The 26,912-nt window shown below is 34.6% G+C and overlaps 1 protein-coding gene across 1 annotated transcript in view; it reads right to left on the bottom strand.

The window, feature by feature from the left end:
• Positions 1-4,026: 4,026 nt before the first annotated feature.
• The window catches only part of LOC150090629 (uncharacterized), a 116,068-nt gene continuing 93,182 nt past the window's right edge, over positions 4,027-26,912 (bottom strand). The window contains exons 2-3 of the mRNA XM_090386852.1: positions 8,041-8,116; positions 4,027-5,125 (exon numbers count right to left, since the gene is read on the bottom strand). Of these exons, the coding sequence (XP_090242978.1) occupies positions 4,046-5,125; positions 8,041-8,116 (1,156 nt within the window). The 3' untranslated portion in view covers positions 4,027-4,045. The remainder of the gene's footprint in view (positions 5,126-8,040; positions 8,117-26,912) is intronic.

Below are 26,912 nucleotides of genomic sequence, written 5' to 3'. Positions count from 1 at the left end.
GTGCAAATGTGACACTAGTAATTACAGACCTGTTAATTTGACTTCTGTTCTGGGGAAATTAATGGAGGCACTGGTTAAAGATTGTTTGTTATTTGGTTTTTAGGAGCATTAGCAACTAAGGCCATATTGCTCCGGGGATAAGCGGTGGTCATTCCCTGACCTTTCCGTATTTGGTGTGCACAGGCTCAAACCCCGGTCTAATCAAAAAGCATGTGCTACGCACTGCTGCTCCTGCCCACAGAGGCACTCTGGTTAAAGAAGCACTGCAGGATCATCTAGTAAGACTGCAGTTATATTTCAGACACAATATGGGTTTGCTAAGGGGAAGTCTTGTCTGACCAATTTGACTGGATACTACCACGAGGTCACAAAGGAATTGGATGTAAAAAATGATTTTGACATCATGTACTTGAATTTCAGAAAAACTTTTGATACTGTTGCACATGGAAAACTACTGAACAAGTTGGAGCAGTATGACATTAAGGGCAAGTTGTTGCTATGGATAAAGGGATGGTTGAGTGGGAGAAGACAGAGTAGTAATCAATGGACACTGTTCTCTGTAGACTAATGTTATTAGTGGTGTCCCCTAGGGGTCAGCGTTGGGCCCAATGTTTTCTGTATTTATCAATGATATTGATGAAGGCATATCAGGCTTAATGTCCAAGTTTTCAGATGAAATGAAGGCTGGCAGGGTTGTTAATGACATTAATAACAGTATGCTACTGCAACAGGATCTAGAAAATTTTAGGAGATGGGCTGAGAAGTGGCAACTGAAGTTTAACATTGACAAATGTTAAGTACTGCCTATGGGTAGCAGTAACCCCAGAGTAACATAACTGTGTGGTACTACACTCAGGATAGAAGAGAATGAAAAAGACAGGGGGTAATTGTACAGTCAGATATGAAGTTTTCTGAGCAGTGCAGACAGTCTGCAAGAGTAGCTCATGGTGTCTTGTCAATGATATACAGGAATTTTTCTAGCAGGGATAAGGAGGTGATTATCCCCTTGTATAAAGTACTTAAAGTGTGACCTTGGTCAGGCCACACTTTGAGTACTGTATACAGGTCTGGAGGCCTCATTTTAAGAAGGATGCAGAGCTGCTGGAACAAGTAGAGAGAAGGGCAATAAGATTAGTGAATGGAACAAAGGGTTGCTCTTACAAAGAAAAGATTGTAAGTTTTGCAAAATACAGTGTCTGGAGACTGGGCACCTGCAAGGTGATCCGACTGAGGTGTATAAGTCCTTGAATGGTTTCAGCAAGCTCAATGCTGATGGGATTCTTCCTCTTACCCAGATTAGTCACCTGAGGGGACATAAATTCAAATTGAGGAAAGACAGTTGCAGAACAGATATGTGTGGAAATTTTCATTTAGCCAGTGGGTGGTTGATTACTAGAGCAAACTTCCATCTGTCACTGTAGAAGTTGACAGCTTAAATGAATTAAAGGCAGAAGTAGACAAACATTGAGTTAATGGATGGGTGAAATGGGAAGGTTTTTTTTTTTTTTTGGCTGGTGCTATATAATCTTGCTTCCTTACATCATATGGCTCTGATAATGCTAAAATAATTTTATACAAATCATCTCTAGTTTTTCTACCTCCAAATCTATTAGATCACATGTTGAAGCTGCCAAAAGTAAGATGCCATTATCAGCCATTATGGGAGTGTTAACTTTACGTCTCCATAATGGCTAATAGTGGGGTGGGAACAACAAGTACCCTTACCAAGACTTTGAATAGATTGAGCAAGCTCAATATGCCGATGGGATTCTTCCTCTTGCTCAGCCTACCTACACAGTTTGGGGGGGGGGGTACAAATGCAAATTGAGGAAGGACAGTTACAGAACAGATGTGTGGTTTGCCTTCAGCCAGCAGGTGACTGATTGCCAGAACAAACTTCCATCTGTTGTTTAAGTTGATGGCTTAAATAAATTCAAGGAAGAACTAGACAAACTGTTGGAGGGAATGAATAGGCAAAATGGGAGGTGGAGTTTTTTTTTTTTTGGTTGATGCTGTATAAGCTTGCTTTCTTGCATTATTTGACACTTATGTATCATATGGTTTTTTAAATTTTTTTATACAAAGTACATAACATTCCTCTTGTAAAGTAAGTTTTTCTGCATAAAATGTGTGCATTTTTTTTTTTCACCAAGTCCATTTTTATCCCACAAGAAATAAATTATTCTGTATGCCTAATAACAAAGCCTGGTACAATCCAAATTTATGTTTAATTTTTTTGTGAATAAAAAGAAACAAACAAAAAAAAAAAAAAAAACTCTGAAAGTGTCTTGAAGTGGTGGAAAATTACATGAAGAAAGTTTTACATTCTGTTATACTACAAAGCTGATGGAAGTACAAGTGCATCTACTTGCTGCTATTTGAAACGTTTCCAAGCAAAGATATTTTAAAGTAGTTATACTACAAAGCGACATCTTACTATATTTGTTATGATACAAAGCAGATGACAAATGGGTGCTCTTTCATACTACAAAACATTACAAAAGTGCACCCACTTGCAATTTGAAAACTTAAAGCCAAGATATTTTAAAGCAGTTCAACTTCCATGTGATTATGAAGCCAACAGAAGTTACTTGGCTTGCAGTCAAGAGGTTTCAGTCTTTATTGTTGAGAGCAATCAGAATGGCTTCAGTAAAAAAAAAAAAAAAACACCCAAGAAAATTGATAATTGCAGATCATCAAAATATTCTTTTATTATTTGTAGATCATTGTAGTTTTTATTATTACTTGCAATTATAATTTGTAGAGCAATTGTAAGTCACTGTACAGCACACATTCTGCTAAGCCTCTTCAGCTGAAGAACACATCTTCTGATACCACCAGTTCTATGCAGGAACTGGATCAAGAAATTATAACCTCAAAAGGGCACAAGAAGCCTGCCTGATAAGGTACTTGATCCACAATACACGAGGGAACAATTTGCAGCCAAAGTGGAACATCTTGGATGCAGGATGTTATTTCTGGGGATGGTACACTGCATAGAGTATAATAATCAACAGCTTTGCAAAGAGTGGCTTTGGTAAAAATATTATTTAAGAACATGATCCAGCAAATGAATGTGAAAGGAATGTAATTTTGAAAGAGCATATGGATTTTGTTGGAGAATTTTAGGTAGATGATAATGCTAATACCAAAAGGGCTGCTGACCACCAAACAAAAAGTATTTATTACCAATTATGAGAGTGAAAGTTAAAGTAACATCTGTGCTGTGCTGAAGAATGCATGCAAGACAAACTGATCAAGCAAAATTTGATTCTTTCTTTAAAGTAGAGTTGTTGTTGTTTGGTTTTTAGGAGCATTAGCAACTAAGGCCATATTGCTCCGGGATATGCGGTGGTCAGTCCCTGACCTTTCCGCATCCTCCGTATTTGGTGGTGACGGGCTCGAACCCCGGGCTAATCAAGAAGCGTGTGCTGCGCACTGCTGCTCCTTCCCACCTGGCTACAGAGGCGCCTTTAAAGTAGATCAATTTATTCAAGAGTTAGATTGATTTTCATGCTTCCCTTAGTATTTACTGTGATTTTGATTTTACTAGTGTATGTGATAACTAATTATATATTTTCATTTCAATTATACTTTTTTTTTCTTGTGGCTTCTCTTATAAAGAAAGAAAATCTAAATAAAATATTCTTATTAGACAAAGCTTAAATTAATATTAAATAGACATGTACCATTGATACTGTCACAAGTTCTGACATTTTTTTTTTTAGCAGACCTTATTATACAAATCTAAAAATTTAAGACCGTGGAGCTTTGTATTAACAAGACTCTACTGTAGTATCTTTCTGTATCTGAAATTGTTGTTAAAGATACAAGTTAATGTATTTTCCACAGATGACCACAATATTAGTGAAGAAACTGAAGTCTGTATAAAATTTACACATTTCATTTTTTTTTATTGAAATGCAAACTTATATAGCATTACATTTGTAAATAAAACATGCTCTAATTTCAGATTGCATGCCCTACCATACTTCAAACTTCTCTACAAGAAAACAACAAGGTTACTCTGTAGCTCAACAAAATTTTAATCTTCATCAATCATGCGATTTAACTCTAATACATAGGGCATGAACTGGTTATCATTATAAGCTTCTATAACTTTTAAAAGCATCTGTGCAAGGAATGTAGCATTATATCCTGTTTGAGCTGCACAACTTTCAATTGCCAATTCATAGATGTTATTTGATCTACTTCCTTGAAAATATTCAAAAGAAATTTTGACCTCAGCACGCTTTCCACTTGAATCTCTGTAAAACAGAGTAAATCGCTCATCACTCTCAAGATTGCAATAAAATCCGGCAATTGGCAGCATCCTGTCTCGTGCAACTAAGGCTTTGAAATTGAAAACAAGGTTTCTTTTTTCAGTTACATTAATATAACTCAAAAATCTTTCTTTAAAATAGATCAGGTTATCCCAGATTTTAACTTTACCACCTTTGGTTTCCTTTATGGTCCACACAATACAATCTCTTTTCAGAGAATAGCAATATTCTTTCTTGGATTTTTCTGTTTCACTTAAGAGGAACCATCCAGTATGCGGATATAAATAATCATTCATAACAATTACAGGAATACCAACATGATAACCTGGATCTGAAACAATTACTCCTTCTCGATTATTAACTGAGATTTTTAAAACTACCACTACATGTTCTTTAACAACTAAAGAAGCTTTTGGTGGCAAGGAACTGCAGTAGGATTCAATATCATCTATCATTTCTTCACAGGATGCTAAATACAGTGCACTTTTCAATTCTGGAAAATCAAGGCTAAGAGGTGAATTTATAATGCGCTCATATAAACAACAGCTAAGCCCAACACAGGATAAACTTTCAGGAACAATTTTGGCATTATATTGCTCAAAAAATTCCCACAAAGGGGGACTTCCTCTGCTCTTAAACTCATCATAGAAGTTTAAGAAGTTGCCAACCGTGTTGTAGTTGCGACTCTGCAACTCATCTCCTACAATGATGTGCAACTCCTTCAAGAAGCTTTCCAAGGCTTCCAGAGATGGAAACTGAAGGGTCTCCGGCACATCTCCCCAACAAGGATCAGGTAGAGGACAACTGTCTTCATCATCACTGCACACCAATGATTTGGTTACCTATTAATAATAAAAGTAAAGTAATGACTTTATATTATTTTCTATTTAAGCTTTTTGGTAATGATAATAATTAGCTTTGTTTTCAATAATGCAGTTATTACTTTAAATTCCCAAGAAGTCAAAATATTTTACATCAAATTCATGTGCATACATGCTTTACTTAATTCATTTACTACATACAGTAGAACCCAGACAAGAAATTCCCACGTAAGTTTTCCCCTGTACTAGGTTTGGTTTCTTAAGTCCCAATTTCAACTCTTATATGTTGAAATGTATAATTTTTCCCGCATAAAAAGTTAGTGATAAAGAATACACAGTGTATTATTATAATGATATTTTTTTCCCCACTTAAATGTTTTTTAACTATAGAAATTATTTTTAATATTAAACAATATAAACATTTGGTAATCTAACAAGTTAGTGCCAAGCATCATTTTAGTTCACAGTAAGCCACCGAAGTAGGTGAAATGGCATAGTTTTTGATATACATTTATCTCATATTGTGAATGCCTTCACAATGAGTTTCCCTGACATTACAATACCTCCAATAAGCAACACTACACCAATGGAGAAGACTAATGTTACTTATTCTCGGGGGATACCATCACCCCTGGGTGGTGGTGGCATCCGCAACGAGAATCCGTTGTCGAAGCATTGCTTATTCGAGGTAGTTCAATATCAAGGCAACTCATGAAGGCATTCACAATATGAGATATAACAGAGATGAGTAACAGAAAACAGTTGCCTCGTTGTGAAGGCATTCAAAATGTGAAATATAACAGAAACAATGCTATTTCACCTACTTCGGTGGTTTACTACAAACTAAAATGATGTTTGGCACTAACTGGTTCGATTAGTGAATTTTCCATAGTCAGACTTTCAGTGCTAATATCTTTTTAGTATAAACATTTTGATATAATGGAAGTGATATATTGCAATTGTTTTCATCGATATCCATAATTGGATATGTAGACTGCATTAAGTTCTGATGGTTGTGAACAGTTCTGAATTACTTAGTGGATTGTTGCACTGTCTTATTATAATTGTGACCTTTTAAGGCATGTTGAAACTCTAAGGGAGCTCATTCTTCTAACTTGGTAATTAGTTTAATGAACAGAATGTTAAGCAATTAGAAATCCTCAGTTTAAAAATGTTTCCCATAGACAGAATAAAATATTTATAAATTCTGAAATAGTACTTAAGTCATCTTTAAGTTATGTTATGTGCATCTTTTCATTTTTCTTTCTTTAGTTAATATTTCATACCCTTAGGTCATTTTCCCTTCTAAGAAGTTTTCCCACATAATAAGTCCAGTCCCTTGGGGAAAAAAAAAAAAAAAAAAAAAAAAACCTTATTATCCGGGTTCTGCTATACTTTATTTACATTTTAGAAGAATGTAATTCATAATGTAGACAACTCCAAATAAATACTAAATCATATTACAGAGAAGAAACAAATGAGTCTTATAAAATATATGAATAAAGAAAATGTATCCACATATCCTATTAAAATTCTAAGTTTAAAAAACTTCTAGATTCACAGAAGTTAGGATTAAGTCTTTAATTACAGAGATCTAAGAATTTACTGTAGGATATTCAGATAAGAGGATAAAAAGAATAATACTTGCACACAAATTACATTAAAATAGTTAAATCACATAGTGCAGTTCTTTGCCTCAATGCATGCATAGTAGAGGCATATGATGCAATAAGGCTGATGCTATATATAAACTTGCTTTCTTGCATCATATACCTCCTAATGCTAATGCCTAATAGAGAAGGCAATTTTCTGCTAAATTTTCATAAAGGAGAGTTTGCTAAAAACAATTTCCTATTATGCCAATTTCAAAGCATTTAATATTTTGAACATTTTGCACAACTAAAGAAGCTTCGAAATATTGAAAATGGAAAATACAAAAACCACTGCATAAATCAGATCTAATAATAACACAACACAAGTGAAGAATTTCACAAGTTTCTGTATCTATTGCTAAAGAGATCAGTAAAAAATATGATATTGAATGTATCATAAAGTTCAAGGAACCATTGCTGAAAGATTAGCAGTCCTAATTTTTTGAGGCAGGCAAAACTTTAGTGTTATCACAACAACCAAACTGACTACAGTAGTTCCAAATAGTAGGAAGGTTCTATGCAAGTATGATATATCGAAGAAGACAGTCTACATAAGACAGTCAATCAGTTCCCTTGCTGGCAGTGTTCCAGGAACATCCATTTACAGTAGGAACCCCATTTTAGTGTGTTAGTTAACACTTGCAGTCTTTGCATTACATAGTTGAACCCTTGTGTGGTGAACTAAATTCCCTATTTCAGTTATAGGCCCTTAGATCCAGAGGGATCTAAGGGCCTATCTTACATGGGTAAGCTAAAAATTAACTGACCTTAACAAGGTTTAAGAATTTGTCATATCACATGGTAACAAATAAACTATTGTTAAAAATAGTTTGCCATGACAAGAAATGCTTGAAAGCATTTTGGATATAACAATGCTTATAAATAGAATTTATAAAAAAAAACAAAAAAAAAAAAAACTCAAGTCTCAGAATGCAAGACAAAATAAGAAACATTTCAGCATCTCATGCTAAATATGTCAGGACACAGAAGCAAACAGTCTGGAAAAAAAAAAAAAAATACAATGAAAACATTGGCAATCATTAAAATGACCACTGGAGAAACAGAAAGAAAAAGTAGCACACAAATTTACTTTTTTTGCAACTTATTTCAAAATTCTTATATAATAGTGGCAGATATCCTGAGACAAATTAAAGCATATCACTATTATCTATAGTACTTTAAGTACAGAAGCAACAATACACTGGACAATCTCCAATATCTGTTATTTTTAGAATTTAAATGACTATTTTAAATGCCTTAAAACATGAATTAAATGACTATTACCTTTTCATCCTCTTTTTCATGGTTCCAAGTAGTGTCAGGGAGGATCACACCTGGTGCACTTGACCGACTCCATGGACTAATGAAAAATAAAAAAACTGGTTAACAAATGAAACTAGTTTTCTGTAAACTAATAACACAATTTATGTAATTAAGTAGAAAAAAAAAAAGTTATCAGTGATAGTGTAGTGCCATTACATTATAGCTGGTTTGATAGTTTAAAGATAAAGTACTTTATATCATAATTAACAACATTTGTTTTTTTGTTCCTGGGATTAAAAATGGTGCTCCTATTAACAATCGGAAAATTAACTAAGACATAAGTTACTGCAGTTTAATGTTTCATATAGAATTTATTAAAGCATACATTAGTTTATTTTACTATGTTTATAACTGCAGTATATATATAAGGAAATCTCAACATGAGGTCAACATTAAATTATCCTAATTTTAATTTCATCATCAAGATTACAAAATTAAAATAGAAGTATTATTGTAAATTTGACATTAGGTACTTTAAAAACAGTTTTAATTAGTTAAAATTCATATTTAACTAAACTGAGTAAGAAACTAAAGTGAAATACAATGTAGTTTACTGCAGGAAAAAAAAAAAAAATAAATAATGAAAAATATTAGCTGAAAATATATTCCAATATCCTTCCAAAAATTGTGGAACTTTCAGAAGGGATTTAGGTAGTTCATTTACACTAATGTAAAAGTTAAAACACATTCTTCATTCAGGAAGAGCTCTTTCAAACTAAAATTATAGTTTGAGAGGGTATTTAAAGAATATAAGATTTCTCAAGTTCTAGCTTATTTTCTTGAAGAGAAGGTTGCAGGCACTGGCACCAGAACCCTTCATGCATGACAATATAGCTTCTATTAGGATGAAGCTCTACAGAGCTAGTAACAAAATTGTGTTTTGTAAACCATGTATATTATTAAGGTTATTATTGTGGTGATGGTTTTACATCAACTAACTACTGTTAGCTTCAATCTAGACCACCTCATAAATACCTCTTCAGCTCTTTATTTAAAAAAAATAAAAAAAAAGAAAGCCCAATTTAAAATTAAACTTGTATACTTCAATATTCAAAAACTAAATCCATATTTCTATTTTAAATCTCAATATTTGGAGAAGAAAAGTATTAAGACCATTTACTGAAGATGAATACTTTTATGTTATTATAAATAGAGGGAATGATATTATTCTAGAATAAGTCTTGCGATTCAGAAATTGTTTTTCACTTGAATTGAAAAACAACTTTGAATTTAACTTAATTCTTGTTATTAGACTATTTAATTTACTTGTTATCAGTTTTGAAAACTGAAGTGCAATTATCATTGAATAACTAATATTACTGCAAGCCTTATCTTGTAAATATTGCTTGTTTTTCCAAGTGGCATTACAAATACATTGGCAAATCAGGTTGAGTCAATCAACAGCTTGGAAACTGACCTAAGTGTTAAAAGTGGATAGGTCAGAAAACAAAAAAAAAATAAATAAATAAATAAATAAGCTATCTAATAAATTAGATAGCTTATTTATTTATTATTTTTTTTTTTTTTTTTTTTTTGTTTTCTGACCTATCCACTTTTAACACTTAGGTCAGTTTCCAAGCTATTGATTGACTCAACTTGATTTGCCAATGTATTTGTAATGCCACTTGGAAAAACAAGCAATATTTACAAGATAAGGCTTGCAGTAATGTTAGTTATTCAATGATAATTGCACTTCAGTTTTCAAAACTGATAACAAGTAAATTAAATAGTCATTTAATAACAAGAATCAAGTTAAATTCAAAGTTGTTTTTCAATTCAAGTGAAAAACTTTCTGAAAATTTCTGAATCGCAAGACTAGAATAATATCATTCCCTCTATTTATAATAACATAAAAGTATATCTTCAGTAAATGGTCTTAATACTTTTCTTCTCCAAATATTGAGATTTAAAATAGAAATATGGATTTAGTTTTTGAATATTGAAGTATTCAAGTTTAATTTTAAATTGGGCTTTCTTTTTTTTTTCTTTTTTTAAATAAAGAGCTAAAGAGGTATTTATGAGGTGGTCTAGATTGAAGCTAACAGTAGTTAGTTGATGTAAAACCATCACCACAATAATAACCTTAATAATATACATGGTTTACAAAACACAATTTTGTTACTAGCTCTGTAGAGCTTCATCCTAATAGAAGCTATGTTGTCATGCATGAAGGGTTCTGGTGCCAGTGCCTGCAACCTTCTCTTCAAGAAAATAAGCTAGAACTTGAGAAATCTTATATTCTTTAAACACACTCTCAATCTATAATTTTAGTTTGAAAGAGCTCTTCCTGAATGAAGAATGTGTTTTAACTTTTACATTAGTGTAAATGAACTACCTAAATCCCTTCTGAAAGTTCCACAATTTTTGGGAGGATATTGGAATATATTTTCAGCTAATATTTTTCATTATTTATTAGATAGAGTTGTGGCTTAATTATTGGAGAAAAAATAACAAAAACTGTTTGAAGGAAAATAAAGCATGGTTTAACCCTTTCATAATTTTAGTTATGAAAATGTCAAAAGATTTACAAAGCATCTAAAAAAAAAAAAAAGGAAAAAAAAGTATACGGAGTATTTAAATCAGTGATCACACTGCAAAAGGCTAAAGTGGGTGGCCGCTATGTCATGTGGCAATGGTAGGGATATAATGAATTAGTAGCACAGATTATCATTAAACCTAACGTAGTGTTAATCACTTAAAGTGAAGTACATTTCAGCATAATGGAGGCAAACAGTATTCTCTATGTTTTAAAGTAATGGTATGAAATTGGCTGTATTTTGCTAAGAAAGTGTGGCTAAGAGATGCTGGAGCTTATTCAATAAGCTCAGACCAAACAGATTAAGTAGGGCATTGGTATTTGGCAGGGGAAGGCATTTTGGTAGAAACATACAAGCAAAAAAGCTACAGCTGCTACAATGAAAACCATGTTATAAAAAAAAAAAAAAAAAAAAAAAAAAAAAAAGTCTGTTGCAAGTGGAAAGAACATTTCAATATATGAATTACATGCCAAGATTGCTATTGGGGGGGGGGGGGGGGAAATACCATTCATAATGCTCTTGACAGTTCCAATTTTGAATAACAGGTACAGTATCAAAAATATTTTATGACACTTCATATGCCTGCTTTAAGTTTGTTTGTTGTTTGGTTTTTAGGAGCATTAGCAACTAAGGCCATATTGCTCCGGGGATATGCAGTAGTCATTCCCTGACCTTTCCACATCCTTCGTATTTGGTGGTCACGGGCTCGAACCCCGGTCTGATCAAGAAGCGTGTGCTACGCACTGCTGCTCCTGCCTGCTTTCAATTAAATAAGCATTAAATTGTTCAGAAAAAGATGGCATCTGACGTGCAGAAAAGCAAAAGTCTGCATCTTTTGTTCACTATGGCATACTTTCAAACTATTCAAAGTACAGTCACTGTGCACAGTGATAAAACAGTCAAGCACTAATTTCTACTTGGATAGAAAGAGAAACTTCAATTTCATGCAGAATTCAGAAGAGTGGCTAGTTTCATGGGTTAAAAAAAACTCTTGTGGCATTATATCCAGGGAACTACACACTTCATCTAATGCTGAAATGAAGAGTTAGCTTCTTACAGTTTCAATTAAATGCCTATTCACACTAACAGTACATCTCCATACAAATAATGGAGTTCCCCAAGCGATCCCAACATATGAGGTGTGGCAAAGTTCCTGGACTGGTGTGGCCATGTTCAATGAGTTCAAAAATAAACTGAAGTGGCACATTGTAGTTTAAACGTCCTCCAACTGGACAATCTCTATACCAGATGCTGGTATAGAGATTGTCCAGTAGGCTGACAGGTTGCTTGTTTGTTTGTTATTTGGTTTTTAGGAGCATTAGCAACTAAGGCCATATTGCTCCAGAGATATGCGGTGGTCATTCCCTGACCTTTCCACATCCTCCTTATTTGGTGGTCACTGGCTCTAACCCCGGTCTGATCAAGAAGCATGTGCTACGCACTGCCGCTCCTGCGCACCTGGCTACGTAGGCACCCCTGACAGGTTGCAAGAAACAACCTGTTTCGTTAATAGCATTAACATTCCACATCACGGTTTGCAATGGAGCATCAATTTTGCTTTAAACTGGTAAAGTCTGTAACAGAAGGGTACAAAATGTTAAAAACTGTTTATGGTGATGAAACATTAAGTCAGACCAGTGAGTTTTAATGATATAAACAGTTCAAAAATGGATGAGAGGATGTTTGCAAAGACCCAAGAAGTGAGCACTCTTCAATCTCTTGAAATGAGGTTGAGTTGCAAAAGTTCAAGTAATTGTGGCAAGCAATTATTGTTTGACCAGCAGAATGATGGTTGACGAGTTGGATATGAGATGATTTGTCAGATTCTACAAGAAAATTTAGAGAAAAGGAAGATCTATGCAAAATTTGTGCTGCACAGCTTCATGTGCAGAAGCATGGATGAGCAGAAGCAATGAAGAGTGTCAATATGCAGAGACTTCATCCAGACTTTAAAGACAATAATAATTTCTTTGATTGTATTATCACTGGAGATGAATGTTAGGTATTTAAGTATGAACCAGAGATGAAGCATCAGAGTATACAGTGGACTTCAAAATAATCACAAACCAAAAAGTTTTGTTTACAGGAGGTCCAGGATCAAGACCATGCTGATCATGTTTTTCAACAAACAGGGTACAATTCACAAGGAATTTGTATCTGAAGGGGAGAGAGTCAGTGCTGTGTTCTACATACAGATGCTTCAAATACTTTTGAAGCACATTTCCCTGGTGAGGCAACAATTTTCAGAGAAAGGCAGCTTAGTTCTTATCGAAAGACAATGCCCCTGCCACATTTGAAGATATTTCTAACAAAACATGGTATTTTACAGATCAACCAACCACCCTATTCTCTCAATCTAGCACCAGCAGACTTCTTCCTCTTTCCTAAGGTGAAAGCTGCCGCCAAAAGAAAGCAATTTCAGAATGTTGAAGACATAAAAAAATTTTTTATAAAATGTAACTGCTGAATTGAACATCTCTTTGGATGCCTTGAACGACTACTTTTCAGAAACTTTTAGAATGGTGTAATAAGTGCATTCAATAAGGTGGCAATTATTTTTAAAGAAAAATAAAAAAAAAACTTATTTCAGCTCCTTCACTTTGTGCTCTTTTTATTACACCAGCCCAGAAACTTTATTACCACATGCATCATATTAAGGGTGTCTGAATATGCACACCTTATGTAACAGAAGGATTGCATCACCAGGAAACTATTACCCAATGAGGCCATTCATAATGTGATATAATTTTTATTATCTAATGATACTTACCTAAAAAAAGTGTTTGCTTCAAATATTAACTATCTACTAACTTGATGCAAAGCGGTAACTTGCACGTTAGTCCAAAACTTTTGTAGCCTGAGCCTTTAAATATGAGATATACTGATACAAAATAATTCCTCAAATATCCCTTGAGGGCTAACCACATTGCAAATCTTGAAAGAGCCCTTACCCTTTTTAGATACATCAAATTCTCAGGTAACTAGTACATGCTAGTACGCTCTTTGATTACTGATGACCTTTAAGGCATTAGACCAAACAATTACTCAGACTGTGCACCCGACCAGCTGGATATAGCCAAATCATCAACATGAAAGTTCAGCAATAAACACATTTCGGTTGACTGTGGTTCAGTCCCACGTGATAGCCAAGTATGGTTAATGAAAATATTCTTATTAAATCACTCTAACTCACGTGGTCATGTTACAAAATTGTTTATACATGGTCTCCAAGAATACTGATTGAATATAATGTCCTGCATTATATCATTCAAGCTTATATTTCTCAATATATTTGCCTAAAATAATTATATTACTTTGAATTACTTTGTGCACTCCTCATTAAGTAATAGTTGCTCAATGGCACAATCCTTCTGTTACATAATTTTAAGGAGTAGAAAAATATATATTTAAAATAAAACTAGTAGAATTTAGGAACTGATAAATCAGATAATGAAGTGTTTATTGACAATTTTTTAAAGTGAGCATGCAATTAAGACTGGAAATATATATCGTTAAAAAAAAAAAAAAAAAAAATTTTAAATGAAGTTTGGATGTATGGCAGCTTAATTTATTGGTACCAATAACCTTCAAAATTGGGCTAGCACAAGTTTTACATGAAATTATTTAAAATTTCACATCATGATTTAGTTAATTAGGTTAGGTGTTAGCTTTAGTCTGTTGGCAGGCATGTGAGTGGTGGGGAAGTTATTCTGTCCGCCTCTCAGGTCTTTTGCAATCTAAAACCACTGTTCACCTAGCAATAACTTGACACATTATATTTTCCTTTCTTTGGTGTATTTTATTAAACATTTTAGAAACTTAAGAGTCAAAATGATCCTATGCACTGTCAGCAGACTGAAGCAAAAGGTATTGAATACTACTACTATATTATTGCAAGGAAAACGTAAGTGGCTATATGTTGAGCCTTACTATGAAAGTTTGGGCTTTGCTAATTTATCAAAGAAATTAAAAGTAGTCCCTATCATAAATATGACATACCTGAAGAGGGAAGTACAGTGAGGCTGTTCCTCGAGTCAAGATGGCCATTCTGAGGCAAATCTCTCTACGACACCAAACCGATCAGCTTTGGGATGCTGTATAAAGGAACCCTTAGAATCCTCGTCTGATGTCTCTGTAAACAAAAATTACATGTTTTCTCAAAAAGTATCTCGCATTCATTTTTACTGTAAAAGGGAATCAGTTTTAAATGAGAAATTTAACTGTTAAAACCATATATGCTGTAATAAGCTGCTAATCTTAATTCTCCAAGTTTAATTCATATAATCATGAAGTTTTCTAAAGTTACTTAATACTGAGAAACTCCTCTTAATGGTGCCAAATTTAAGAACTGCTTTTTGTACACATGCTTCCTACAAGTAATTTTTTTATTAAAATTTCTTCATAATGCACAGAGCAGAGCTCCACTGACCAAGGGTCCCCTAAGGTTTGATATAACCTACCTGAATGAAACTAAATGGCTTTTCATAAGTTCCTTTGTGACCACGACAATTATATAAGCCTCCCTTGACAACAACCAATATCAACAATGAGATAATGCAAAAAGAATTTTCTGCAACCTTTATGAAACCAGAGATCATAATGACACATTAACCCACCACTAATTGGGGTATTCCTGTTAATGCTGTAGTAGCAAATGAAGGAACAGCAAAAGAATATTAAAATATTTCAAATACCTGACTTAATCTGCAGACAAAACTTTTCTGAAACAAAAAAAAAAATAAAAAAATAAGATACAGAAAAATATGGCAGAACAAATTATCAGAAGATCTAATTTACAAGAAAGAACAAGTCAACACTATTAAAACAAAAAGACAAGCCTACTACCAAGAAGAATTAAATTTAAAAAAAAAAAAAAAGAATAGTAGACACAGAGGAATAATAATAAAAATAAATAAAAATTGTTGACGAGGAGAAATCTTCCAAGACCAGGCCACAAGTCTTTCACAAAGTCAGCCTATGCAGTGCATTCTTGAAAATCCATACCTGGATCCCATCACCTTGTACCCACCTTTAACTGGGATAACCCACTTTTACGATGGAGTCAAAGTTACAGCAATTCAGCAATAAGTTATATCTCACAGCAAATAAGGTAGCATCAAAATATGTAGGAATATCAAGACACTCAAACACCAGGTTTAATGTCTGGGCCAAGGTTTGTCATGGACATTCTTACAGTGATGCCAATTAAAAACATAAGATGCTGATAGAAATCCCATTTGGAAGTTATTTGGTTTTTAGGAACATTGGCAACTAAGGCCATATTGCTCCGGGGATATGTGATGGTCATTCTCTGACCTTTCCGCATCCTCCCTATTTGGTGGTCACTGGATCGAACCCCGGTCTAATCAAGAAGCGTGTGCTACACACTGCTGCTCTGCCCACCTGGCTACGGAGGAGCCCCATTTGGAAGTAAAGCGCATTGAAATCTGACTACATCTGGTCATTCCATGAAAACCAAATGCTCTGCATGTACACAAAATAAGAAAAAGTTGAGGAGAAAAAGGGAGAGCTACATTTCCTTACTGAGCCAAGTTTAACAGCACATTCAGCAACAATCAGTTTCACAAAAGAAATACATTAATATGTTCCAAAAACTGTTTACATTCCATAAATCACTTGCATTGCTCTCTGAATTCTTCCGACTTTTCTCTCTAATTCTGGAATAGTTTCTGAACCAAAACTTACAAAATTCATGTGCAATCAACATTGCTTCACGAATGGATTAACCATTTGTCATCTGAAAATGGCATTACCAGCAAACTTCACTAAGTGAAATTATAGCAGATTTTGCAATTAAGTAAAGCTTGCAAGATTTCATTACAAATTATAAACCAATATATTGTTTTTAAATTAAGTTAGAATGTAAGCTATGCAGCTTTTATCATTTTCAGTTTAAGAATTTACTGTCAAGTAATTTTTTGGAATTAGTAATTCCAAAAATAATTTTTAACCAAATAAAAAAAAAAAAAAAATGACCAAACAACCATTGCAGTTGATGGCCCAAGGGGCAGAATAAATTACAGTACTTAGGTTTGACAAACTATAATATAGTACAATCTGCATGCTGCCTTAAGCCTGTAAGCTAAGGCCAAGCCAGTGTAAAACTTTCACAGGCTGAATTTGCATATTGTGTGGGCCAAAAAGTCAAAAATAACTTGCAGGGAACTGTTGGTAAGCCTGGATAGAAGATCTAAGATGCCTGGCATACTGGAAGTGACCACCCATATACAAACTAATTCAAGTTCATATAATTCAATCATATAAGTGTACTCATTCTCCAGGTACAACACTTAATAGCGTCTGTGGCATAAACTAAGTCTGGTCTCTTGATTACGACTCCAGCATTTCTCTAAACAGGTGGCATGAGCCTAGTCTTCTCAGATTAGGACTGGCATGTACAAAGCTTTAAAATAAAATATTTTTATAGGGTGGCTACTAGAAAATCCACCAGACTGGACCTACTGATAAATTTAGGAGGAGTAGGCATCTGGTCTGCTAGCTATAATTGGAGCCAAGTACAGCTTGCTATGTGTACAAAAAAAGAAAAAAAAGAAAAAACACTTAAGTTCATTATTCCATAGATACGTTCTGTTCCAATCAACTTTCATCTCATCTTTATCAAGACATTATGAACAGCCAAACAAATGAAACAGAGTTATCTGCAAAAAGAATTGAACCCCCCCCCCCAAAAATTTCCTCATTCATTTCAGAAATATGTAGTCTTAGTTCTAATCTCAATGATGTCCAATTTCAACTAATAAACCGCTAAGCCTAATTTTTGCTGAAAAAAACCAATCAATTGACTCATCCCAATTATTAACTCTACAATTCCTTACATTTCAAAAATGTGGTACTTATGCATGCCTACTCATTCTTTTTCAGCAGCTTTCAATTTCCTCAAGATCAAAATCTTCATCCCATTCAAACTCATTTGTTGTCTCTATCCCAACTTGGTAAATCACTAAATTTACCATTAGCATGGGCACATGATGCAAGAAAGCAAGCTTATATAGCATCAGCAAAAAAAAAAAAAACACACACACTTCTCATTTCACCCATCCACTCGCTCCAAATGTTGGTCTAGTTTTGCCTTGAGTCTGTTTAAGCTACCAACTTCTACAACAACAGATGGAAGTTTGTTCCAGCAATCAACCACATGCTGGCTAAAGGCAAACATCTATCCTACAAATGTCTTTCCTTAATTTGAATTTATGCCCTCTCAGGTGATTATTCTGAGCAAGAGGAAGAATCCCATCAGCACTGAGCATGCTCAAACCATTCAAGGCCTTATACACCTCAATCAGATCACCTCGCAGGTGCCTAGACACTGTAATTTGCAAAACTTAAGCCTTTCTTCGTAAGACCAACCCTTTGTTCCATTCACTAACCTTGATGCCCTTCTCTGTACTCATTCCAACAGCTCTACATCCTTCTTAAAATGAGGCCTCCAGACCTGTATAGAGTACCATCGCCTTATACAAGGGGATATCACCTCCTTATCCCTGCTAGAAAAATTCCTGTACACCTAATTCTGTTTTTACACGATAGATACGTTCCTGAAAAATACGTGTAAAAAAAATTCGTGTAAAAAAAGACATTGTATTTATGGAAGAAAAGAAGATTGGTTCCGGATCTAAAAAAATCAGTAAAAATAATTAAAAAAAAAACACATAAAATATTCATTTTAAGCTTATTATTTTATTTCAACAAAATACACATGTAATAATATGTAATTAAAATGTACGAAAATAAATTGGTATGCATATGAAATGAAAAAAAATTCTTCATGAACAAAAAAAATCTGTTTTACATATAACAAGATTTTATTCATTTTCCACTTTCTGATAATAAACGGCGCATACGTTTGCGTACGACTGTATCACTGCCATCACTAGAAATGTTGTGGACATCGTCTTCTTCCTCTATTAATGAAATTCTTTCTGTGATCTCTTCAGCAAAATCAGCACGAATCTCCTCTGGTGCTGATGTTTCACCGGTTTTACGAACGAATTCAGTTATTAATCGTTGTGTTCGTGTTTTGGTTAGTCCGTTATATAATTCTCTGTAAGAGGCTGTCAACAACTTCAGTTCGCGTTGAAACTTCCCAGCGCGTTCCTCATTAGGGTCATGTTTGACAAAATGATTACCTAATTTTCTAGCCAGTTCCAGACCTTCTTTTATTAAATCTGCATTTAGAACAGGATCATTTTCTTCATTATCACTACGTTCTGTGGGATAAGGAGTCCCAAGGACAACCTCTAATATTTCATCTTCGCTTAGGGCTTTGTCGGTTAACAATTCATCAATATCTTCAAACGATAGATCATCGAATCCTTCTCCACCAATTTTGTGTGCCATTGTAATGATGTTGGGAAATTCGGTCGTATTAGGGATGATGGGATCTTTGCTTTTTACACATTGTGGCCAAACCGCTTTCCAACACGCATTTAAAGTTGCTGGTTTTAATTCAGTTAACGCTAATCCAACTTGATTGATACAATCCATAATTGAGAATTTCTTCCACACATCAATGACTGTTAGTGTTTCATCATTCAGTTTGTCCAAAACGTGTTGGAATGTTCGTTTTACGTAGTATGTTTTAATTGTCGCAATTATACCTTGGTCTAGCGGTTGTATCAAAGATGTAGTATTAGGTGGCAGAAATAAAATTTGTACATTTGGGTGTTCCAAGACAGGATGGCCGGGTGCATTGTCAAGAATCAGAAGAACTTTAAATTCGAGACCTTTCAAATTCAAATAACGTCTGACTTCTGGGACGAAACATTTGTTGAACCATTCTGTAAAAATAGTAGTGGTCACCCAGGCCTTCTTGTTTGCCATCCAGTGAACAGGCAATTTATTGATATCTACACCTTTCATTGAACGTGGGTTTAGGGCTCGATTTACCAGCAGTGGTTTCAACATACGATCTCCTGAAGCGTTGGAGGAAAATAATAAGGTCACACGATCCTTAGCTACCTTAAAACCACCAGCAGTTTTCTGCGATTTGGCTACATACGTTCTGTTCGGCATTTGTTTCCAGAAGAAACCAGTTTCATCTGCATTCCACACTTGATCAGGAGTGTATCCTCCATCTTCAATAATTTTTGCAAGTTCCTGCGGGAATACTTTAGCAGCCGATTCATCTGCAGATGCAGTTTCACCTTTAATTTTTATATTATGAAGAGCATTCCTTTTAAGAAACCCTGTCATCCAACCTGTACTCGCAGAAAATTCATACTTTCTGTTTAACTGAGATGAAGTGCTTGGCTCCTTTTCTTTAATCTGTCTGTAAATTCTTAGTGCTGTTTGCTTGATGGCATTTCCATCTACTGGTACTCTTTTTTGTGACTGATCTTCTATCCACATTACCAGGGCCTTTTCCATTTTTTCCTTGACAATATCTCTTGTATATGATGATGAATTAACACTTACTTTTGTTCCAGAACATACCGACTTCCTAATTGCAGCTTCATTTTTCTTAATAGTTCTTACGGTAGCTTCATGTACACCAAAATGCCTTCCTACAGACGTAGCCCCTTGTCCAGTTGCAAGACGATCTAAAATTTGAATTTTAAGTTCCAAAGAAATCGCTTTCCTTTTCATTTTGGTAATAGGCGAATTATTCGACATTATATAAGGGCTACCGAAAAATATCTCAGTTATAATTAATAAAAAAAGGTATGAAAATTTTGTAAACTTACAATTTATTGACTATCGGCAAAATTAATAAATTTATATGTGCACAAATTTCACTAAAGATTCTTTCACTTTGAAATAGAGCTTACTACTACATGTCTGCTGAAGATACAATGCACGAATACCGTAGATGTGCACAAAATTAATAAAAACGTTGATGATTCATAGATACCTAGACGTAAACATTGGTAAGCAAAAGCACGCGTTTCAAAACGCAAACACTAGCTGTTATCCAATCTATTGATGCGTGTAATATAGAAATGATACTAATATGCCACAAATAAAAAAAAAATTTCTTAGAATTTAGGCAAAAAAAAATTCATAGAAATCGTGTTAAATCAAAATGACTCGCGTAAAAAGAGAATGAAATATTTATTTTCAATTCGTGTTAAACCAAATGCGTGTAAAAAAAGTTCGTGCAAAAACAGAATTAGGTGTATATCATTGACAAGACACCATGAGCTACATTTGCAGACAGTCTGCACTGCTCAGAAAACGTCATATTTGCCTATACAATTACCCCCAGGTCCTTTTCACTCTACCACTGTCAGTGTGGTACCACACAGTTGATACATTACTCTGGGGTTACTGCTTTCCATATGCAGTACTTTACATTTGTCAATGTTAAACTTCAGTTGCCATCTCTCAGCCCATCTGTTCAACTTTTCTAGATCCTGTTGCAGCAGCGTACTGTCATTAACAACCCTGCCAACCTTTGTATAGTCTGCAAACTTGGACATTAAGTCTGACATACCATCATCAATATTATTAACAAATACAGAAAACAACAATAGACCCAACACTGATCCCTGGGGGACTCCACTAATAACATTAGTCTACGAAGAGCAGTGTCCATTGATTACCACTCTGTAGGGCGCCTCCATAGCCAGGTGGGAAGGAGCAGCAGTGCATAGCACACGCTTCTTGATTAGACCAGGGTTCGAGACCATTACCACCAAATACAGAGGATGCGGAAAGGTCAGGGAATGACCACCGCATATTCCCAGAGCAATATGGCCTTAGTTGCTAATGCTCCTAAAAAACCAAATAACAAACAAACAACCACTGTCTTTTCCCACTCAACCATTCCTTTATCCATAGCAGCAATTTGCCTCCAATTCCAACACTGCTCCAATTTGTGCAGCAGTCTTCCATGTGCAGCAGTATCAAAAGCTTTCCTGAAATTCAAGTATATGATATCAAAATCATTTTTTACATCCAATTCCTTTGTGACCTCATAGTAGTTTCCAGTCAAATTGATCAGACAAGACTTCCCCTTAACAAACCCATGATGTGTCTGAACTATAAATGCAGTCTTATCTAGATGATCCTGCAGTGCTTCTTTAACCAGTGCCTCCATTAATTTCCCCAGAAGAGAAGTTAAATTAACAGGTCTGTAATTACTAGTGTCACCCCTTGATCCCCATTTGTGGATTGGGGTCACATTTGCACATCTCCAGTCCATGGGAAACTCCCTTGAGTCCAAGGAAGCTCTCATAATTATGGCTAAGGGTTTGCTTAATTCCATTATTCCATCCTTTAATATAACTGGATAGGTCCCATCCACCCCAGGTGCTTCCTTATGTTTATCTTCAACAATTTCTCCTGCACTTTACTTTCAGTTATTACAAGATTATCTAGCTTACAGCCAGAGTTTAATACACCTCTGGCATTCCCCTCCCCGAATAACTCCTCATGTGTGAATGTAGATGCAAAATACTCATTCAGTTTATCAGCTACCTGAGCATGATCATCAATAGTCAACCCATCTATGTTAAGTGGTCCAATCTGATTCATCCCTTTCCTTCTAGAGTTTACATAAGTAAAGAACTCTTTCCTGTTTTTCTTTGCATCCTTTGCCAAATATTTCTTGTAACCTGCATTTGCCTGCCTAACCTCCTTTGTGACTTGGTTACAGACCAGCTTATATCTATCATAGGCTTCAGTGTCACCTGTTAATTTATATTTATTCCATACATTTTTCTTCTCTGCCACATGTCTAATTAGTTCATCTAACATCCATTTAGGCCTAAATCTATAACAATATTTCTTAGTTGGTATGAAAAGCCTAGTAGCTTCCAAGATTATTTCTTGGAATGCTTCCCATTTTGAATTTGCTGTTGGTTATATCATCAATTGGAATCATATAGAATTTAAATACGGTCTCAGACCATCGTAGTCACCTTTACGAAAGCAAAAACCCTTCTCTTTACCCCTGATGGTAGTTACCTCTCTGAGCAAATCCTACTTTGGCACACTGTAATCACTGCCACCTAGTGGTTCCCAAGTCTAATTCCGATCAATCTAACATTCCTAACAGTGAAGTAATTTTTCTGATTTTAATGTTCAGAACCCCAGCAGGCTTTAATTTTATAGTTGTACCAACTGAGCTAGCTTTTAGAGATATTGGGGATTTTGCTATTATTAGTTAGCTTGAACAACTTCATTTACCTACTAGAATCACTGAGAGAATCTTATCTATATACCTAACTATTTAACATTTTATTCACAAACAACCCTTCAAAGTACACAGTTAATTTACTTCTAAGTACCTCAATTTGCAACTTGGTTGCTTCTCCAATAGAAGGCCTGTCTCTTGGCCACACACAAATGCCAAAATGGGATTATCCACCCAAGTTCTATTCCTCTTTTACATGGGCTACTCTTTTAAACAGATTCAACCCAATGTTTGCTTTAGACTGCATCACTGAAATTATCCTTGTAAGTATGAAATCCTTTATTCCTCATTCCACCTAAAACTCTCATCATTTATCTAAACTATCAGCTTTCAAACTTTTTTTTGGCTGCAAATTAAATATTCCACAGAACCCTAGAACCTAAAAATAGTAATAATAAAAAAAAATAATAAAAAAAAAAAAAACTCAATAGTAATACATGTGTAAAAATTAAAAAATAATTAATTCATGAAAAATTTCTGCAGAATGTTTCTAAAAGATATTAAACGGTTCTGAATATTTCTTAATTCGTATTAAGATTTTAATACATCCCTCTGTGCAAAAATTTGTTCATATCTGTCAATTTCTAAAGAGGAAGATAAACTGCATCTATCATCCTAATGAAATTGCCTCAACTCTTTCCATAGTAATGGAATAATCTTAACTATAACACCATTTTGGAATCTTCAATCTGATTAACAATCACCAACACAGATTCAGTATGTGGTGATCCAATTGAAATTCAAGCAGTTGCATTCAACATTTCTAAAGCTTCTGATCATGTCAAAGTTAAACATCTTTTAAGTAAGTTTCCATCTTACAGTTTTCCTTCTGATTTATGCCATTGGATAGTTCTCTCTAACCATTTATGCAAGAGGGAGTAATACTCTTGATTATCAGCAGTGATTATTCATGCATTAAGAACCTGCAGATAAAAGAACCACTAGGTGGCAATGATCACAGTATATTGATGTGGGATTTACTTAAAGATAACTAACAAAGGTAAAGGAAAGAGTTTTTGTTTTCATAAAAAGGTGACTACAATAGGCTCAGACAGTTCTTAAATTCTATACAGTGGGACCAACTGATGATGTTACCAACTGCAAATTCTAAAAGGAAAGCATTCAAGGAATTAATCAGAAACTACTAGGCTTTTCATACCTACATACTCTTCACAGTATAGGCCCATAAATGGATGTCAGATGAATTAATGAGATCTGCAGAAGGGAACAAAAATGCATGGTATGCATAAAATTATCAGATGAGACAGAAGCCAATGGTAGATATAAACTAGTCTGTAATAAAGTCACAAAGAAGGTTAGGCAAGCAAAGGCAGATTACAAGAAATCTTTCACAAAGGATGCAAAGAAAACAGCAGAGGCTTCTTTGCTTATGTAAAGATTAGAAGGAATGGAATAAATTGCTCTACTTGATATTTATGGTTCAATTGTTGATAATCCTGCTCAGTCAGGTTGCTGAGCAAACTGAATGAGTATTTTTCATCTACATTTACACATGAGAAATTCTTTAGGGAATTGGATACCAAAAGTTTATCAAACACTAACAGGGAGCTAAATCATTTAGTAATAACTGAGAGGAAAGTGGAAGAGAAATGGAAATTAAACATAAGAACATGGGGTGGATGGAATCTATCCAATTATATTAGGGAAGGCAGCAAATAAAGTTATTGTTATTTTTGGTTTTTAGGAGCATTAGCAACTAAGGCCATACTGCTTTGGGATATGCGGTGGTCATTCCCTGACCTTTCCGCATCCTCCGTATTTGGTGGTGACGGGCTCGAACCCCGGTCTAATCAAGAAGCGTGTGCTACGCACTGCTGCTCCTTCCCACCTGGCTACGGAGGCGCCAGCAAATAAAGTAAGCAAACACTTAGCCATAATTATGAGCACCCTTGAATTCATTGGAGGTCCATGCGGAGCGGAGAAGTCCAAATGTATCCCCTATTCACAAAGGGTGGCATGAGTAATTAGATACCTGTTAGCTTAACTTCTGTTCGCTGAAAATAATGGTGTCACTGGTTAAAGAAGTAATGCAGGATTATCTAGACAAGGCTGCAATTATACTTAAGAGACTGCACGGGTTGGGGAGGGGGAAATCTTGTCTGACCAATTTGATTGGATACTAAGATGTGGTCACAAAGGAATGGTAAGCAAAAAATAATTTTGATATCTATACTTGAATTTCAGGAAAGTTTTTGATACTGTTGCACATAAAAGACTGCTATACAAATTGTAACAGTGTGGCATTAAGGGCAAGTTGCTGCTATGGATAAAGTGATGGCTGAGTGTGAGAAACTTAAAATCTGACAAAGCACTGAATGGATTGAGCAAGCTCAAATGCAGATGGGATTCTTCCTCTTGATCACAATATACACATGGGGAGCACCAATTGAAACTGAGAAAGGATGGTTGCAGAACAAATGTGCAGAAGTTTGCCTTCAGATAGCAGGTGGTTGATTGATGGAACAAACTTCCATATGTTGTTGTGAAAGTTGATAGCTTAAATAACTTCAAGGAGAAACTAGATAAATTATTGGAGAGAACAGATAGATGAAATGGGAAGTTTTTTTTTTTTGCTGATGGTCATTAAACTTGCTTTCTTGCATAATTTGCCACCATTAATGCATTAGATAGCTCCCTGGGCTTTTAACTTCACCTCCCAACTAATAATTAAGTCTTCCCCAAGGTTATTTTCTTCCACTGACTGAAAATCCTAAACAGCTTTACTGGTGACATTCTACTCTGACTAACCCTCCTCTACACAAACAGCTAAATGAAATAATTTTTTTTTTAGAATGTATCACAGCCTATACATAACAAATGAAAAAGTACACTACATCCATCATATCAGTAAGCCAGCTACTTGCTCACCAGTTCCTTAAATAGTCTCCATGTAATTTCTCAATGGCAAGACATTTTATGTAACCTTAGTAATAAAACACAGCCCTGTCTTATTTCTTGAAAAAAAAAAAAAAAAAAAAACACTATTCCCAAAATTCTACAATATTCAGATTTCTAGACAAGATCATATATACTTAGTGATTATTCTGACTTCTAATCTATCTTAGCATAAGCATATTACAAATACTTTCCTCTATATCAAAAATCTGTCTGTCTGTAAGCTTTTTTTTCTAACCATCACCTGACTTTGTACAAATTATTGTGGAATTAATATCTATGCCAGCAATGGAATACTAGTAATGGTGATATAACGTGTGGCTATTAAATAACAAGACTCTTGCAATAAAATAAATATAATGATTTCATACCTTGCAAGTTATCCCCTTCAAAATAATTGATTTGGGCTTTCACACATTATTCATACATTTCTTCCAAGCACAGGAAGATCTCTGAAAGTCATCTCCTGTAATCCCTTCGAACAATTTTTTTTTTTTTTTTCTGAATGTCTTCAATGGACTTAAAACGAGTTTCCTTAAATATACTTTCAGTTTAGTTTTAAGGAGAGAAAAAAAAAGTCACAAGGGGCTAACATCTGGTGAGTAGGGTGCACGTTCACACACAAGGATTTGCTCTTTTAGCTAGAAACCGACAAACAGATAGCACATTGTTTGCTGGAGTATCCGACCATCCTTCCACAATTCAGATCTCTTTCCTTTGAATTTTTTCATGCACCCATGTCAAAACTTCAATGTAGTACATTTGATTGACAGTATGATCTGGTAGTATGTATTCTGCCATAATAATTCCCTTAATATTGAAGAAAACAAGGATAGTTTCATTTGTGATTGACAATCTTGCTTTTTTTTTTTTTTGGTCTGGGGTGGGGGATTGTTTTGTCTTCACTGCATTGACAGTCTTTTAGTTTCTGGACCCTACTGGACAGCCAACTTTCGTCACAAACAGTTACAATACTCACATTCTAGATCTTTAATTATAAAAAAAAAAAAAAAAACACATTGAGAGACTCCTCATTATTTTATCCATTCAAAACTTTTGGCACTACCTTGACACTTTTCTCATGCCTAAACTTTCAGTTAAAAAAATTTTCTACCTTTTTTGTCCATACTGAGTTAGCATTAAGCATATGATGCAAGAAAGCAAGCATACACAGCAACATAAAAAAAAAGAAACCCCATTTC

This window comes from Mastigoproctus giganteus, chromosome 1 (assembly GCF_048544385.1).
Source record: "Mastigoproctus giganteus isolate SK-2022 chromosome 1, ASM4854438v1, whole genome shotgun sequence".
NCBI classification, from domain to species: domain Eukaryota; kingdom Metazoa; phylum Arthropoda; class Arachnida; order Uropygi; family Thelyphonidae; genus Mastigoproctus; species Mastigoproctus giganteus.
The sequence above is the reverse complement of the archived record's forward strand: the minus strand, read 5'-3'. Positions and strand labels throughout refer to the sequence as shown.